A 17,163-nucleotide genomic window follows, 5' to 3' on the forward strand; every position below is an offset into this window, starting at 1 on the left:
CTCCGTCTGATAGGGTCACTATGAGTCAGAATCAGCTCAGTGCCACACAACAACGGCAACAGCAACATACCTGGCATGTGCAATCACGCAGAATACCAGGTCTCAGTTCATGGATATTCCCGGAGGGCGGCGGGCAGGATTTTCACCATTTGTTAATGTGAAATAGTTTACAATGCTTGTTGAGGAGTATATTAAGTCAGTTCTCATATTAGCCTGCAACATCCTCCCCACCAAACAATAGTATTTAAAATGTTATTTTATCTGAATGCAACGTTTGGTGGGGATTCTAGATAGTATACTCTATGTTCTCCCAAATTCACACCCCATCTTTCCTCACTCTGCCCTTTGCCCTGGGAAGCTGCCCCGTGTAGTCTTTGCCTCTGGGCTTCTGGTTGGATTTGGTCAATAGGTGGAATTGGCCACACAAAACAATCAGAAGAAAAGGAAAAAGAATCAGAAGAGTAGAAAAGAGTAAACTGGGGTGCTTGGCACCTGACTTCCTTCTAGCTGGGCTAGCAGCCGCTAGTTCCTCTCCCAAAAAACCCTGGTTAACATGAAGCCACCCTTAACTAGGTCGGGTAACCATGTTCATTTTATCTCCGTCAAACACAGAAGCAGTATAACCACCCACGTTTCTAGCCCAGAAGTTCTACCATGCTTCCTTGCCCACACCCTTTGTAAATGGGCCCTTTATGATTAAATTCTCTATAATAATAACTCATTTCTGAGCGGGTTTCTCAACAGAACTCTACCTGCTGAAGATAAGACAGCTACTGTTGAATCCTACAATGGATCCTCCAATGGTTTGCTCAAGCATAGTGCGCTCCACTCCATGGTGGAAGCATGCCAAACAGTCGTGGAGAGAATAGAAATCCTTAATCTAGTCCCAGCCTTGAGACGATTGAGGGAGGTTTCCTTAAGGGTGCGGCCCACTCTTAGTCTAAATCAACACTTAAATCTGACCCATCGGCTTAGGCCTGGCGAGAATTACTCACTTCTACAACTGTGTGCGCCATTTCTTGATACACATCTCTTCCTATACGCATGCACGAGACAAGCACGACTGATTTTGCTTATCGAGAAAAGCCAGCCTGACTCAGCGAGTAGATGGAATGAGCACCTATTCCCACACAAATAAAAGTCTATTCAAGCTTAAACTCACAGCAGCAGAGACAAAAGGAGCGGCTGTGTTTAGTCCAGTCACTGTTGTAGTTAGATGCCTTCAAGTCCGTTCCAATTCACAGCAAACCCCCTTGGACAACAGAAAGGAACGGTGTCCAATGCGGTACCATCCTTGAAACGGTTGCCATGTTTGATCTCATGGTGATAGCCATTATGTCCACCCATATCGCGGACAGTCTTCTTCTTTTTCAAATGGCCCTCTACTTTGCCAGGCATGATGACCTTTTTTCAGGCCCTGATAATATTTCCAAAGTACATGAGACAAAGTCTCACAATCCTAGCTTCTAAATACACTTCTTCCCAGACAAATGTGTTTGTCCTTCTGTCAGCCAATAATACTTCCAATATTCTTCACCGGTGCCATAATTCAAGTGCATCGATTATTCTTTGGTCTTCCTCAGTCTTTGTCCAACTGTCACATGCAGATGATATGATTGATAATATGTGACTTGAGGCAAGCATGCCTAAAGTCCTCAACGTTATGTACTTATTTCCTAACACGTTAAGAGGTCTTAGGGAGCAGATTTACCCAATGCAGAATGTTGTTTGATTTCTTGACTTTGAATGTAGATCCAAGTAAAATGAAATATTCGACAACGTCAACATTTTCTCTATCATAATGTAAAATCTATTCATCCAGGTATGAGCATTTTAGTTTTCTTTACACTGAGCTGCAACCTACTGAAGGTTGTCATCTTTGATCTTTATCAGTGAGTGCTTCAAGTCAGCAGGCAAGGTGTGTCACCTGCCTATCACAGGTTACTGATGAGCCTTCCTTCAGTCCCAATGCTGCACTTTCTTCATGTAATCCACCTTCTCCGGTTATTTATTTATTCAGTATATAGATTGAATAAGTATGACAAATGGATGAAATTCTGAAACAACTGACTTGTTTTTAAACCAAACAGAATTCCCTTGCTTTTTTTGAAAAGCCACACTTTAGTCTGTTCTGCATGAGTACAATTAAATATTTTGGAATTCTCCTTCACAATGTTATCCATGGTTTACTATGATCCACATAGTTGGGGATGTTTTTGAGTAGTCAATAAACTACAAGTAAACATCTTTCTGGTATTCTTTGTTGATAGCCAATATTTATCTCATGACAGCCATGATATCCCTCTGTCATATCTGTACCAAACCTGAAAATAGTTCCTGAGATTTCCCAGTGATAAATCACAAAGATTGAAAACAAATGAGTTCATTCCCTTGCTGATAAGGGGCCCATTTATTGGACTTCAGGAAGAGATCATTCACACTTCTGCACAGGCCTCGCCAAGATGTACTGATATTGGAACAGATGAAGTTTGGGGAGACTATAAAGGGTCACTTCAGATCCAGGCTGGTATCTCTTATCAATTTCTACTCCAGAAACAGGTATGAAGTCTTAGAAGAGAACTGGCCCAGGACAGGAGCAGATGACCATCATTTATTGTGTCCCCACTGTGAACCAGGCCCTGTGCTAGGTGCTTTGCACGCACCATCTCGGGTTTTAGTGACAGCACTAATATTGTTGGGGGAAGCAATGCTCAGAGAAATTAATCAGCTTGCTTCGTGTCACACTCCTAGCACAGGGTCGGAGAAGGAGTCTTTCTACCATTTTAATCTTGGTGAAGTAGGACTATAATAAACAACGCCTTCAAATTCAATAGTAAGGAATTAACGCGTCTGAAGGAATACTAGCTCCCTGAATGATTAAGGCACGTGGAGAAGTAAACTTCCTCTCTTAGAATTGCCTTTGGAACTCATCGCCCATTATTGCGACCCCGTTCATTCTTTGAGGATGAAACTCTTTGAGATGGCATTAAGGAGGGCCTTGTATTTAGATATATATGGAAGCCACTCTTAGAAATCAGGTCTGGTGAAGCAGCATTGAGACCAAGCAGAGAAAAGGATTTTGTATGAAAACGTAGATGTTGCTAGGTTGACTTTCTTCTCCATCATGGAAACGGATCATGAAAGCAATTCTGTGAAGGGAGCTCCCGAGGTCCTTTGAATAATGGCCACCTCACAGAACTGGGTAGATTTCAAGAATATTCATCTTCAGGTGGCACTATGCATCAGGACCTGTATATTTGTTAAAAGTTCAGACTGACAAGTGCACCGTGCACCGATAAGCTCAACGTGCCCCACGACACTGGTCAGAATACGTTAGAATTTTATGAAGAATCAGGGAGCTGTACCCTATGTATCCTGTAGAGACGTGGGATATGAAGATAAACGGTGTGTTATTTTTGTTGTTGTTAGTTGTCATCAAGTCAGCTCCAACTCATGGCAACAAAATTTTGCGAATAAGTTGTAGATCATTTTTGATTCATTTTAAAAACCTTTATTATAGAATAATAATGCAGAAGAATCATATGTCCAGAACAATTTTTAAATTTAAATATAATTACTAGTATTGTTTTGCTTAACATGCATCAATGATTTCCACTCCTCAGGGCTCAAAAAAAAACATATGGATAAACTTGGTCAGTACAAATCTATCTCAATTTCTCTTAACACAACCACTCAACGGGGCGGTGTCCCCCACTTTCTCCATGAAGTCTTCTTTAATGCATTCTCTCATACCCAACCACTGAAGTATATCCCCCCTTTCAGATAACCAAAAGCACTTCATTTCTCTCTTATTACCCTTATATCTTTAATATCATATTACTATTACTCATGTATGGTTCTAATCACCTTATCCTGGACTTAGAGTTGAGTTGCTCTTATTATTTCAGGGTTTATGTTTCATTTTTGCATTTATGTGTCCCCCTATAGAGGCATGATGATGAGGGGCCATTTTTCTCAACCAGATTGTTCCAAGTAAACTATAATAAATTACAGATGCGTATTGTGAACTCTAGAGAAATCAGATACACAGAAGTATAGCCATTAAATCAAAAATGAAGATAAATGAAATCACCAAAAAAGTCTCGATTAATCTAAACTGAGTCCAAAAAAAGGAACAAAATACAGAAAGAAAATAAGAGGATAGCAGGTTTAAACAAGAAATATTTTAAATTTTATGTAAATTGTCTAAACACTCCAATTAAAAGGCAGAGATTGTCAGATTGACATTTTAAAGTATGAATCAACTCTATGTTGTCCAAAAGAAAGATATTTAAATGAAACATGCAAAATGAACAAAGACTCGTTGCCAGGAGTCAGTTCTGACCTACCATGACTTTATCGTTCAGAATAGAACTGCCTCTTTGGGTTTCCACGACTTTGAATTTCTACAGGAGCAGACAGACTCATCTTTATCCCTTGGATTGGCTGGTGGATTTGAACTACTGACCGTCTTGGTTTGCAACTCAATGCAGAAGAGTTACATATGTGCAATACAAAATACGATTAGGCAACTCAAAGGAAACCCCTGGGAATAGAAACAGTTACGTTCATATATGAATATGTATTGAGTCTAAGGTCCATATAATCATAGAGGGTGAGGATATAACTAATTTGTATCCAAAATGTTGAAATTTCCCGAGGCTGTGCTTTAAATCTTTACACAGGATACCACCCTACACTGTACTACTAGACTATTCCATATCATACGATACATAGTATTCCAAAGAGCTACATTCAAAAATGTATAGTCGATCTCAATGTTTATCACTAAGAAGCCACAATTGAAATTGAGAGCTTGGCAGTGCCCACCAGCAAATACTCACATAGTCATCTGTGGCATCTTTGACGGCTGTCATCGTGATCACCAGGACCAAAGGCACAATGGTCGTAAACCAGGTCAAGGAAGAGATTTCCGGAATCAGCTGAAACAAACATTTGAAATCGTTTAGGGATTTTAAAGTTGTGACGTGCCGCCGATATTCTGTCATTGAACTTGACAAGACCTGGCAGTGGGTGGTGGAGTGTGATTTGTAGTCATTTGTATAAATGCAGAGCAGAATGGCTTTCAATAACGCAAGTGTTTGCATTCGGCTACATGTTAAAACAGCATGGGACTAGTTTTCAGCTTACCTGACAAAAATTTGAAATGTTAGACCATGTTGAGAAGTGAACTTCTTGAAATCTCTTACAAATGATGTTAAACATCCCTGGTTTTTCTCGGCGTATCACCTCAAATTCTAACGTTTTATAAGTCTTCTTCACACCGAATTCAAAAGACAGATTCTTTGAGAATCTAAATTGTGCCGGCAGCGTCCTCCCATCTACTCCCAGCCCCCACTGTACCATGGCAGCCTGTCTGTCCACCAGACAAAACCCCAAGAGGCCATGCTCAGAGTCCAATCGCTACCTTCCCTGCCTGGTACGGTCTATCCATGGCCTGGGCTGCAAGAAGCTGGCTTTGGGTCTCAAAACCCATTAGCTACTATCCTTGAAAAAAACATATGGAACCCCAAAATTATATGCCTTCAGATATTCAGATGAAGGTTAGGCACACATGTGTTTTCATATTTTCCTGAAGAAACCACCCCTAATATATTTTTGGCAGTAAGATCCAGCCCTCCTCCAAGTTTAGAGTCAGTTCAATCATTGCATTAACACCCAGTAATCAGACCAGCGATGATGATGTGACCCGCATGGTCCAATCAGAGACAATCATTGAAAACTAATGTTAGAGTGATTGTATGTGGCTTTGGGGTGGGGGGTGTAAGCTTTAATTTATATTTAGGCCCTTCTCTTTCCCAAAACCTCAGTAAAGGCTAAACTTTCATTTAAATCCAAATTTTAATTAACTGGATAAAAGGAAGGATTATTAAATGCCAAGCAACCATTCAAAACTTAAAAAAATAGTCATGGTGCAGAACATACACCACACATCATTTATTGTACATATTTATGTATGTGTGGTATTATATAATATATATAATAGTCATTGCTTCAGGGTTAAAATTAAATTGGCCAAATTAAGTTCCACAACCACCCCAGGTAGAGGCCGCCTCAATTCTGGCACTCCCACACTGTCCCTGTCTGAGAAGATAGAAAGGAGAAAGGCTATCACCAGGAAGTCTCTGGTCCGGTTCAAGTAAAGTTCAAGGCTATGCTTTAAAATGACCTCAGTGTTTAAAATGATGGGTGGACTAGATGTGAACTATTCCTAGCGCTCCCACATTTGTCAAGAGAAATCGCAAAAATAACCTTCAGAATCTTACCAAATCAGAGCATGGGAACTAAGCAAATTAACTTTTTTTTTTCAATTTATGGTGCTTTTAGCCAACACCTGATGAAGAAATACAGCCTAATTGTTTTCATCATTTTTCCCTTTAATTTTTTTAAGATCACTTTATTGGGGGCTATTACAGCTCTTCTAACAATCCATACACCAATTGTGTCAAGCATATTTATACATATGCTGCCATCATTATTTTCTAGACATTTACTTTCTATCAAGCCCTTGGTAAAAGTTCCTCTTTTTTCCCTCCCTCCACACCCCCACTTTCATGACCCCTTGATAAATTATAGATTGTTATTTTCATATCTTACACTGACTGCTGTTTCCCTTACCCTGTGGTTTCTGTAGTTCCTCCCCTGGATGGGGATGTGTGGTTATGTGTCGATCATTGAGATTGGTTCCCTCTTCCTTCCCTCTTGTCCTCACCTTCCCTCTACCTTCCTGGTATCCCTACTCCCATTCCTGTCCCCGGATTCCATGTGTTGTGGACTCTTATCTCTTACTGTACCTGTGCACATGCTCCAGTCTAGCCCTCAATGAAAGGGAGGTCCTGATAGTGGGTGGTAAGGAAACCTCAAGGAACCAGAGGAGTAGTGTGTGTTTTGTGGGTGCTTTATTGCACCCTAATTGACTCATCCCTTCCCTGTGGCCCCTATGCGAGGGATGTCCAATTGTCAACAGTTGGGCTTTGGATCTCTGTCCCAACCCCCCTATCTCTCAACAATATGGTCTTTTATTTGTTTATTTATTTGTTGAAACACAGCCCAATTTTAAATATTACCTGTAAAATCAGAAGGAAAAGGAAATAGGCATTTGCCACTCTTTGGAACTGTTCAAATAAATTAATTGGCAGGAAGGTGATCAGGTTGTACTTTGATGTATGAATACGATTATCCTGAAAAAGAAAGAGCATCATGTTAGATTGGGGAAAGATATTGCTCGTTATCAGAAATAACCCTAAAACACACACGGCTGAGCATGAATTGTACCAGAAAAGAAAGGTAAACCAGGCAGTGAGAACATTTCAAAGGCAACCTTCATTTAAAAGGTAACCTACATTCAAAAGGCCTTCATTTTCCCCAAGGTGGCTTGTTTCTGATACTCGATCATCCACAAGGCAGGAAAAAGAAAAAGGCTTGCTTCCCAAACATACGTATTATCACAAAAGCCCCTGAGGCACAGCCCACATAGCACGCCCGGGGATCTCAAAGAGGGCTATGGGGCTGGACTCTAGAAGCCAACACAACCGGGACGAGAAAGTGCCAATCCTTACAGTGCAGAGGAAGGATTTCAGTCTTTATTGCAAAACCTGTTCAGGTAAAATTATTTTAAAGTTTTCCCCAAAACGATCCTGATAGCTAAATGAAAAATCAACTGGAGACGACACAAGAATACAATGGGACTTCCGAAAGTTCATGAAAATAACAGAATCAAACGATAGAAATCAAAATGTAGACTTTGTTTCTCAACATAAACTCCACCAAGACCAGTCCCTAAAGAGTTGAGGGTCGTGGGAATTTAACCATGTCAATGCAGAATCTTTGACATTATCAACTGAACACAAGTGCTGTTGCCATTCGGGGCATCAGAATAGACTAGAACCCTTCCGATTAAGCCTCTGGCAGATCCCCTGTAGCCACAGGTGAAGGACTCAAACAGCTTTCCTATCAGACAGAGATTATTGCCAACTTGATTATGGTGGATCAAACTATGGTATGATACTTGGTCAGTTGACCTCCCTGTTGACCCAACCTCAATTTGGTGTGGACTTAAATATTTCTACTAGTTCCACAACAGAAATTTCTCCTCTGGCTATTTAAAATATTGCTGGTGGTCTTTCTTTCTTCCTATTTACTTTTTTAATCATTTTATTCAGGGCTCGTACAACTCTTATCACAATCCACACATACATTCATGTGTCAAGCACATTTATACATTTGTTGCCCTCATCATTCTCAAAACATTTGCTTTCTACTTGAGCCCTTGGTGTCAGCTCCTCATTTTTTCCCTCCCTCCCTGCTCACGCCTCCCTCATGAACCCTTGATAATTTATAAATTATTATTATTTTTTCATGTCTTACACTGTCTGACATCTCCCTTCACCCACTTTTCTGTTGTCCATCCCCCAGAGAGGAGGTTATATGTAATAAGTTGTAATTGGTTCCCCCTTTCTACCCCACCTTCCCTCCACCCTCTGGTATTGCCACTCTCAGCACTGGTCCTGAATGGATCATCTATCCTGGATTCCCTGTGTTTCCGGTTCCTATCTGTACCAGTGCACATCCTCTGATCTAGCCAGATTTGTAAGGTACCATTGGGATCATGATAGTGGTGGGGAGGAAGCATTTAAGAATTAAAGGAAAGTTGTATGTTTCATTGTTGCTACACTGCACCCATGACTCTTCTTAAGGGGGTATCTGTTACCTACAGATTGGCTTTGGGTCTCCACTCTACACTCACCCTAATTTACAATGATATGATTTTTTGTTCTTTGAAGCCTGATCCCTGATCCCTTCAACACCTCATGGTCACACAGGCTGGTGTGCTTCTTCCATGTATGTGGGCTTTGTTGCTTCTGAGCTAGATGGCTGCTTGTTTACCTGCAAGCCTTTAAGACCCCAGATGCTATATCTTTTGATAGCTGGGCACCATCAGCTTTCTTTACCACATTTTCTTATGCACACATTTGTCTTCAGCAATCATGTCAGGAAGGTGTGCATCATGGGCTGCCAATTTAATAGAACAAAGTGTTCTTGCATTGAGGGAGTACTTGAGTGCAGGTCCAATGTCCATCTGTTGCCTTAATACTAAGCCTATGAATATATGCACATAGATTTATTTCCCCATCCCTCTATATAAATATATTTACATATGTACCTGCCTGTATTTAAACCTCGATAAATGTCCTTTACCTTCTCGTTCATTCCTCTATATCCTTTTACTTTCCTCTTGTCCCACTATCATTCTCAGCCTTCATTTGGGTTTCAGTAATTCCTCTCAGTTACATTGCCCTTGCTGAATCCCTACCAGGCCGCTCACACCCTCCTTGGCACTAATTTTGGATCACTTTTTGTTCCCTTGTACCTGGGTTGGTCAACACCACCTCCTTTCCCCCACCTCCCCCTCTCTAATGTCCCCCCGGAACCATTGGTCCCGTTGTTTTCTCCTCCAGACTGTTCATCCAGCCTATCTTATCTCGATAGACCTCCAGAGATAATAAAATGCACACAAAAACAAGGCATAGCAAGTCAAAGTGACAAAAGAGAACACAACAACAACAACAAAGAAAACCAATGACCAAATATAAATAAATAAATATTTGCTTAAAGTAAAAAAGAAAATTTTTTTTTAAAGAAAACCTTGTAAATATATGAAGGACACTCTAGGGGTGTCCTCCAGTCGAGTCCAATGGGTGCCATGCTCTGGCCCCAAAGTCTATCGTGTCAACCCCCTCGGGAGCTCCCTGCTCTGCTCTCCCCACCCCCCACCCCCGGCTCAGTGTGGTGGGGTCAGACAGGGACCAATCCCAACACTGAGTCTCCAGTGTTGTCTCCCATAGGACCATTATTTATTTTTATCCATATATGATTTTTTTCAGGGTTTCTGTTAGGCTTCCCGGTTCATGAAATACAGGTGTGGATCCATAGAGACAAGAACTGATGCAGTGGTTTGTTGGCGATGGTTGGGGAGGGGGAGCAAACAATGAATGTGGGGGGGCACTAGAACTGATTGTGATGGTGTATATGCTGCTCTTTTTAAAAGCAATTTCACAATGGAAGTATATGATATGTGAATTGTATATCAAAAAAGTAGTAGGAAAAACGTGTGACTATGAAGAAGCCAATGAAAGCCTTTTGAAGAGAAATGGATGTCCTTGAAAGATTTTTTTAAAGATTAACAAACATGACGAAGTCAGAAGAAGCGGCGTCATGAGTTTGATGTGGATGACTAACGATGCCCCTGGCATACTCACACGTGTGTCCGTGGGTGATGAGAGGACCAAGCAGCTTTGTCTGGGTGGAGCGGGACTTTCTGGGGAGGCTTTCCCAGATAGTTTTTCTGCTAAAGCTTTATCTAACTTTCTCAAAATAATTTCATAATAAACCAATAGTATTGTTCTTTGGCTCTCATGAACGTCAACTAGCAAACTACCTTAAGCATTAAAAACAAAAACTCCCTCCTCATAACCTTTGCTCTTGACTGGACCATCTCAACCATTTTAGCAGGCCTTGCAATGCTTTGATAGTGCTTTGTCTTCAGGATCATACTAATAAAGTTCATGTTTTATCTCTTTATACTTCTCTGAGGGATTTTGACCCCTCTTGTCTAAAATCTCCATTGAAGTAAAACTTTATGCTAACAGAAATGAGCCGATGACAAAAGGACAAATTGTGTATAGACCACTGTGATCAGGGAAAAAGAAAAATAAGCTACCAAAAGGGAGCACACTCCGGAATTTGCTAAAGTTCAAAATCAAAGCCACGTCGACCAACAGGTTGAAGTGCTCGGTCAAGATATTTGATGCCCACTGCGTGGAAAACCTGCACAACTTTAATTTTTCATTCAGAATTCTAGAAGCTGGACCGATTGAAGCATCTGTGAGGTGGGATGGGCTATCCAGTTGTCAACTGTGGTTTACATAGGTCATTGGTCCCATAAACTTTCCAGAAAGTTCAATTCTTTCACCTTCCTTCCACCCAAGATTCATCATAAATGTAATGTCTGTTCGTGCCTCATTTTAGCAGAATTAATGTTGTTCTGACCGGAGTGCCTTTTCAAAATGATGTCTTATCCTTCTTAGTGCCTCAAACCAAACCTTGTTCAGACAAATTATAGAAAGTTAGTATTATTTTTGTGCAAAAAATTTAAAAATTGAAATGCATGCCATTTTTTTTCAGAATATGCATTTTCCATGAGCTGTTTGAAGAGCACTCATAGCTGTGGGAAACTCAGAAAGAAGCCCTTTGAATTTGTCCAGTCAAACATACAACTTTCCTCTAGTTCTTAAATGCTTCCCCTCCCCCTCTATCATGATCCCAATTCTACCTTACAAATCTAGCTAGACCAGAGCATGTACACTAGTACAGATAGGAACTGGAAACACAGGGAATCCAAGAGAGATGATCCCTTCAGGACCCGTGGTGAGAGTGGCGATACCAGAGGGTGGAAGGAGGGTGGGGTAGAAAGGGGGAACCGATTACAAGGATCTACATATAACCTCCTCCCTGGTTATGAACAACAGAAAAGGGGGTGAAGGGAGATGTTGGACAGTGTAAGATATGACAAAATAATAATTTATAAATTATCAAGTGTTCATAAGGAGTGGGGAGCAGTGAGGGAAGGGAAAAATGAGGAGCTGATACCAAGGGCTTAAATAGGAAGCAAATGTTTTGAGGAGGATGATGGCAACAAATGTACAAATGTGCTTGACATACAATGGATGAATTTATGGATTGTGATAAGAGCTGTACAAGCCCCCAATAAAATGACTTTTTTTAAAAGCTAGCCTGGATAAAACATTTTAAAAACTAGGCTGGAGATAAGATGAGATTACAGATGTGTAAGTATTTTTAGTGTGTTGAAGGAACATGAAATATTGCACTTTTTATTTCTCTGACTATCAAATAGTCCCAATGGATTTAGGAAATCCAAGGTGCCCTGATAGCAGGATGAACTGCGTGCTAAGCAAACACTCCAAAATCTTCATGAATTAGCACAGGCAAAGTTTATTTCTTGCTCATGCAGTATGTCCAGCTTGAGTCAGCAGGAAGATTTTGTTTGCTGTTACTCCGTTGGCGCAGCCACCGTCTCAGACACGCCGAGTCTCACTCCTAGAGGGAACGGGAAAACGACGCCAAGTCCTACATGAACAAGGAAGTGCCCTAACCCAAATGCTCACAACTTGTTAACCAGGACTCCCTACCTCACTATGTGCCCGGACAGAAGCCAGAAACCACTATTGGACACACTCATGGCTACCAGAACCAAAATAGCAACGGACCCTAATGCTTCAGAAATATAAGGCTGATCCATTTCAAATCACAAATAGCACAAATCAATCTCAGTACTCCAATTCCAGTGCTCTGTAATACCAGATGCAACAAACAAAGGTGTGACTGCGTGCCACTGCCCCTCGGTGTTCCGGTTCTGTGGTCTGGGTGGGCTCAACTTCCATCCAAGGTCATGCCCATGTGTGCTTCAACCAGATCCATGACCCATTCTCCTAATTACAATTCTGAGTTCAGGGAGAGTCATATGAACTATTAAAGTTCTGGGAATTTTAACTTTTGGAGAAAATTTTACGTTGGAAATAAGGCCCCCAAAGGATCCCTGGCAGCATGGTGGGACCGTGAATGGGGAGGCTGCCGAGGGAAAGGTCTACATGGAAGCGGCAGAGCGATGCAGAGCTGAGAAATGCAAAATCAGACACTAGGTCAACCCTCTTCTAAACTAGCTCTGCTTCTGGACTTTTAGCCCTATGACACACACATATACCCCCCCCCAAAAAAAAAAGGTTTATTTTAGTTGTTTTTTCTTTTACTTTCAACCAGCCAGATACCAGTAAGAATGCTGATAACACATTCAAGCTCGGTTTACATTTTTTTATAGAAACATTTACTTTATCTGTGTTTCCCTTAAAGAATGAGTCAGGGCGGGTTAAACTTAAATACAGTTGGTGGTTGACCGGGGACACTGCCTGCATCTGTGAATTCCACAAACCAAATCCTCGGGGCTTTGGCAATGATTACCAGTTTCAGTACTATCAAATGATCTTCCCACATGTGATGGAGCTTTTTTTATATCATGACAGCTATGAAAAGTAACTGTCGGGAGCTCAAGGCGGGAAAGGCCAGCTTTCTGGCCCCAAGAGGATTCCGATATAGAACTGGATTTCAGAGAAAGAAATAACCCTGGGTCCTTGGGAAGAGATTACCTCTAAACCACAAAACAAAACCCAGAAGATTGGGTCCTTTGCACAAAAGAGGACATGGCCAAAAGTCATTTGTGCCACTCAGGAAATATGTGGAGCAGGCATGTTTATGTAAGGATCCCGAAGAATGCATGTGTGGGGCAAATGGGCCAGGAGACCAGGCGTCTGGCGCCTTACTGATGCTAGCCAGAACCACAGTTCCTGAGAATCAGTCCAAGGCTGCCCAGCGTGGCTCCCTCGCCATTCAGGTTGAGAAGAACATTCTTGGAGCAAAATCAACTCTCAGAGCCCTCAATGAATGTAGCTACAATCTTTGTCTTCATTGCCACCAACGTCATTGTGGAAACCTTCCCCTGAGCTTGGGCTCCCAGCCCCGAGCACAAAGCATTTTCAGGAAGGCAAAGAAGAGCTGGCCTGTTGCCCCAGCCGTTATTCATTCATTTCATTTGTATTTGTTAGGTTTCTTCTCTGTCTTTTGCACTACGCCTATGGACCTAGAGTACAGGTGCGACGAAGCCAAGCCCTGACCCTCAGAAAACTGGCATTTTATAGGGCAAGAGGTGGAATCAGCAGACAATCAACCTGCTAACTGAGAGCCCAGCATAAGAAAGTCATCAGGAAAAAAAATTTTTAATAAAATAAAATTTTTTAAAAAGTCATCAGGAAACAGTGAGCAAAGCGAGAGAAGCACTCTGTCAGCCAAGACCCCCTTCGGAAGCCCGCTTGCTTGACTTGGCAGATTTAATCAATCTCGAGATTCAAAAGGGAAAAAAAATTCTAATGTCTTAATTAAAATTTTAAAGTTTACTAATGTTAAATGCACACATTGTCTTTGTTTATATATTATATATACCATATATTTGTATGTTTGTATACGTGTGTGTGCGTGTGTGCATGAAGCCCTGGTGGCATAGTGATGACGTGCTGGGCTGTGAACTGCTAGGTTAACAGTTCAAAACCACTAATTGCTCCTCTGGAGAAAGACAGGACTTTCTACTGCTGTTAACAGTTACATCCTCGAAACCCCATCGGAGTGGTTCTTCCCTGTCCTATAGGGTCACTCTGAGTCAACATTGACTCCATGGTAGTGAGTGAGTGATACACACACACGTGCACGCACATACAAAAGTTCATGGAAAATAGAATTAAAAGCTAATAGAATTTTTCCATGAGTGTGTGTATATATATATATATATATGGTATATCTCATATATATGGGGGAGGTTTTCATTTATATGGTAGGAAACATGTTCAAAAAACTTTGAAGACTTCTGGACTACACACTGTTACATTGACAGGCGATGAGTCTGATTCATGTGTCACCAAGACTTGGGCAGGATTTATTAATTTCTATGTACTGATGTCTCTATGCCAAGTTAAAACATACAATAACACCAATAAAACCATCATAACATGTACGGATTCCTTAGATACACTAAACACTGTGCTTCACACTCTACGGACATCAGGTCAGACAATCATCACCAAGCCTAACGAGCTGGTACTGTTCCAGAATCATTTGACAGATGAGGAAACTGGGTGCTTGGCATTGTTATAAGGTTTATCCATCAAAGCAATGTTTCATGGAGTCATGAGTTCTCCAACTGGGTGTGCTCTCTTGGAAAGTGATCAAAAAGAAGAAGTCTCTAGTTCTTGCTTCAAGAACTCCCTGGAGCTTACAAGACGTTCTTCATCCTGGTGAGGGAAAGCGCTTCTCTAGGTCAGAACACACTGAAAGGCCCGCGTTAATTAAATCAGCAGAGCAATCACTTTCAGCTCTCTCAATCTAGGGAGAGTATTGCCAGGCTCGTCTAGGGAGCGCTGCTTCCCATCTACACCCAGAAATTCAGACGGTTAGACTAGGAAAGCTTGCAGGTCTTAGTCTCCGAACCCGGAGCAAACATGTCGGCCAGTGCGCACGCTTGCTTATCTTACCCACCCGAAAGGCATTGGCTTAGAGTACCAGCCTCCAAACAACTATTCTGGAGTAACGAAATGATCTGTGTGAACAGTAACTTACCTGCAGGGGACTAATCTGGGACAAGTACCAAGGGAACAAATTAGGTTTCCCTCTGAGATTAATTTAATCACACTAATAATTTTCCCTCCAGGGTATTTAGATGCAGACAACATATAAAGGCTTGTAGGGGACTCCAAACAAAACGTTAACTGTCCCTTTTGCAACTTCCAGAAAAGGACTGAAAATGCCGTTAGAAGAAGAGAAAGCTGGTATCTGCTCGCTCCCGAGCAGCAGGGAAAATAAAATGAAGGCATTTAAGAAAGAGAATAAAGCAAAAGTCCTATTTTAGTGGGGTTTCAGAGGACATCCCTCGTGGTGTTTTTCACCTCGTATTTCTACTTTGCCAAAGCTCTTTTATGCCCGCTCCTTCTAGATTAGGCATCTGGGAATAGCTCCTGAGCTTTGGCACATTGGGCCAAAGGGGCTCGGTCCTCTCTGAGTTGATAGGAGTGCTGTTTTGGCCAGGGCCATTTCCTGAATTAAAAGGGAGTCTTTGGAAAGTTTAGTGTATCCTGAGCTGATTTGTTGATTAGGATGAAAAAATAGGCCATGTTCACACTGCTGTGCAGTCTGGCAATAAGACCTCATTTTAGGCAGGGCCTCGGTGTTTATGACAATAATCACGGCACAATGGAAAAGTCCGGTTAACAAGGGAAGGCACCCATAAAACATTTCCCAAGGGCTGCAGGGTTATAATGATACACTACGAAATATCTTGAGTTCTGCATCCGTAACACCAGCTCTGGGGGAGCTGAACTATTTTCTCCTGTAACCCCAGGGTCCACAGGGAAAACTCGTGCAGTTCTGAGTGGACGCCCTCTCTGTGCTGAGGGCTGACGCAGGTCCCTGAAATTTCAGGGAGATGTCCTGCTGCAGAGCCCCCAGACTCCCGCTGCTTGCAACCCCCTCACAGCCTGGGCCGGGTGATGAGTCTCAATTCAGACAAAGCCGCAGCACGAAACTTTGTTTGTTTGTGTTTCTTTGTAGGATGTTGTTTGCTTGTTTTTCCTTTTTATTCGGGAGTAGAAGTGTTGAGGATGAGAAACTGTAGAACTGGTTAAAGACTGATGCAGTAAAACTCTCTGCACAGTAGGGGTAGTGTTGGCATGGATCAAGCTTTCAAAAGCATGTTCCAGCATGAGAACTTAGGGAAAAATCATCGTTTATAAGGAAATGGAAGCCGTTTTTAATTTCTTCATGATTTTCATGCACAAAGATTTAATAAGTGTTTGCCAAATGTGGAGATAACGTTTGGGTGGGTCAGAGTTGAAAATAAATACTACCCTCAATTTCCTTCAGGGACCTGGTGGTGGAGCTCCCCAGTGACATAAACTATCATGGGTCTTATCTGCTGTGAGAGCTGCCACAGAGGCTCAACCAGGTGAGTGCAGAGACGAACAAGAAATGCCATGACGTGACCAGAGAAACAAAAGTGGTCTCAAATAGCAAATCCCTAATCACAACTGACTGGGTGTGGTCGTTCCATAATCTGGTGTCAGTTTGGGACTTGAGAGGATTAAGAGTGAAGGGGTGGAGTCTAATCTGTCAATTGGGTCATAGTCAATGAGGCCCCTCTGTGTGCATGGTCTTCCCCTGAGGATTCTGGGAATTCCTGTATTTCCTCCTTGGAGGTGGGAGGCTCGCTCTCTCTCTCTCTCTCTCTCTCTCTCTCTCTCTCTCTCTCTCTCTCTTACTCTCTCTGTCTGTCTGTCTCTGTGCTGATTCCCTGGGAGATGTTCTACGGACTAGACACATTTTGCTACACTGATATAGCTTATGACCTCTGGAGCCAGAGAAGCCAGGTGGAGACCCTAGCCAGCACTGAGATGCTTACAACGCCACTGGATCCAGAAGACTTCCCACCCACGGGTCTGTGATCTTCCTGCATTCAGCGTCATGGCATGT

General features: G+C 41.9%; 1 protein-coding gene across 1 annotated transcript in view; it reads right to left on the reverse strand.

Annotated features, from left to right (window-relative positions):
- Positions 1-17,163, reverse strand: part of ATP8B4 (ATPase phospholipid transporting 8B4 (putative)) — a 272,810-nt gene that overhangs the window by 190,099 nt on the left and 65,548 nt on the right. The window contains exons 5-6 of the mRNA XM_075530752.1: positions 7,089-7,202; positions 4,845-4,943 (exon numbers count right to left, since the gene is read on the reverse strand). Coding sequence (XP_075386867.1) covers positions 4,845-4,943; positions 7,089-7,202 — 213 coding nt within the window. The remainder of the gene's footprint in view (positions 1-4,844; positions 4,944-7,088; positions 7,203-17,163) is intronic.

This window comes from Tenrec ecaudatus, chromosome 14, assembly GCF_050624435.1.
Source record: "Tenrec ecaudatus isolate mTenEca1 chromosome 14, mTenEca1.hap1, whole genome shotgun sequence".
Classification (NCBI taxonomy): Eukaryota; Metazoa; Chordata; class Mammalia; order Afrosoricida; family Tenrecidae; genus Tenrec; species Tenrec ecaudatus.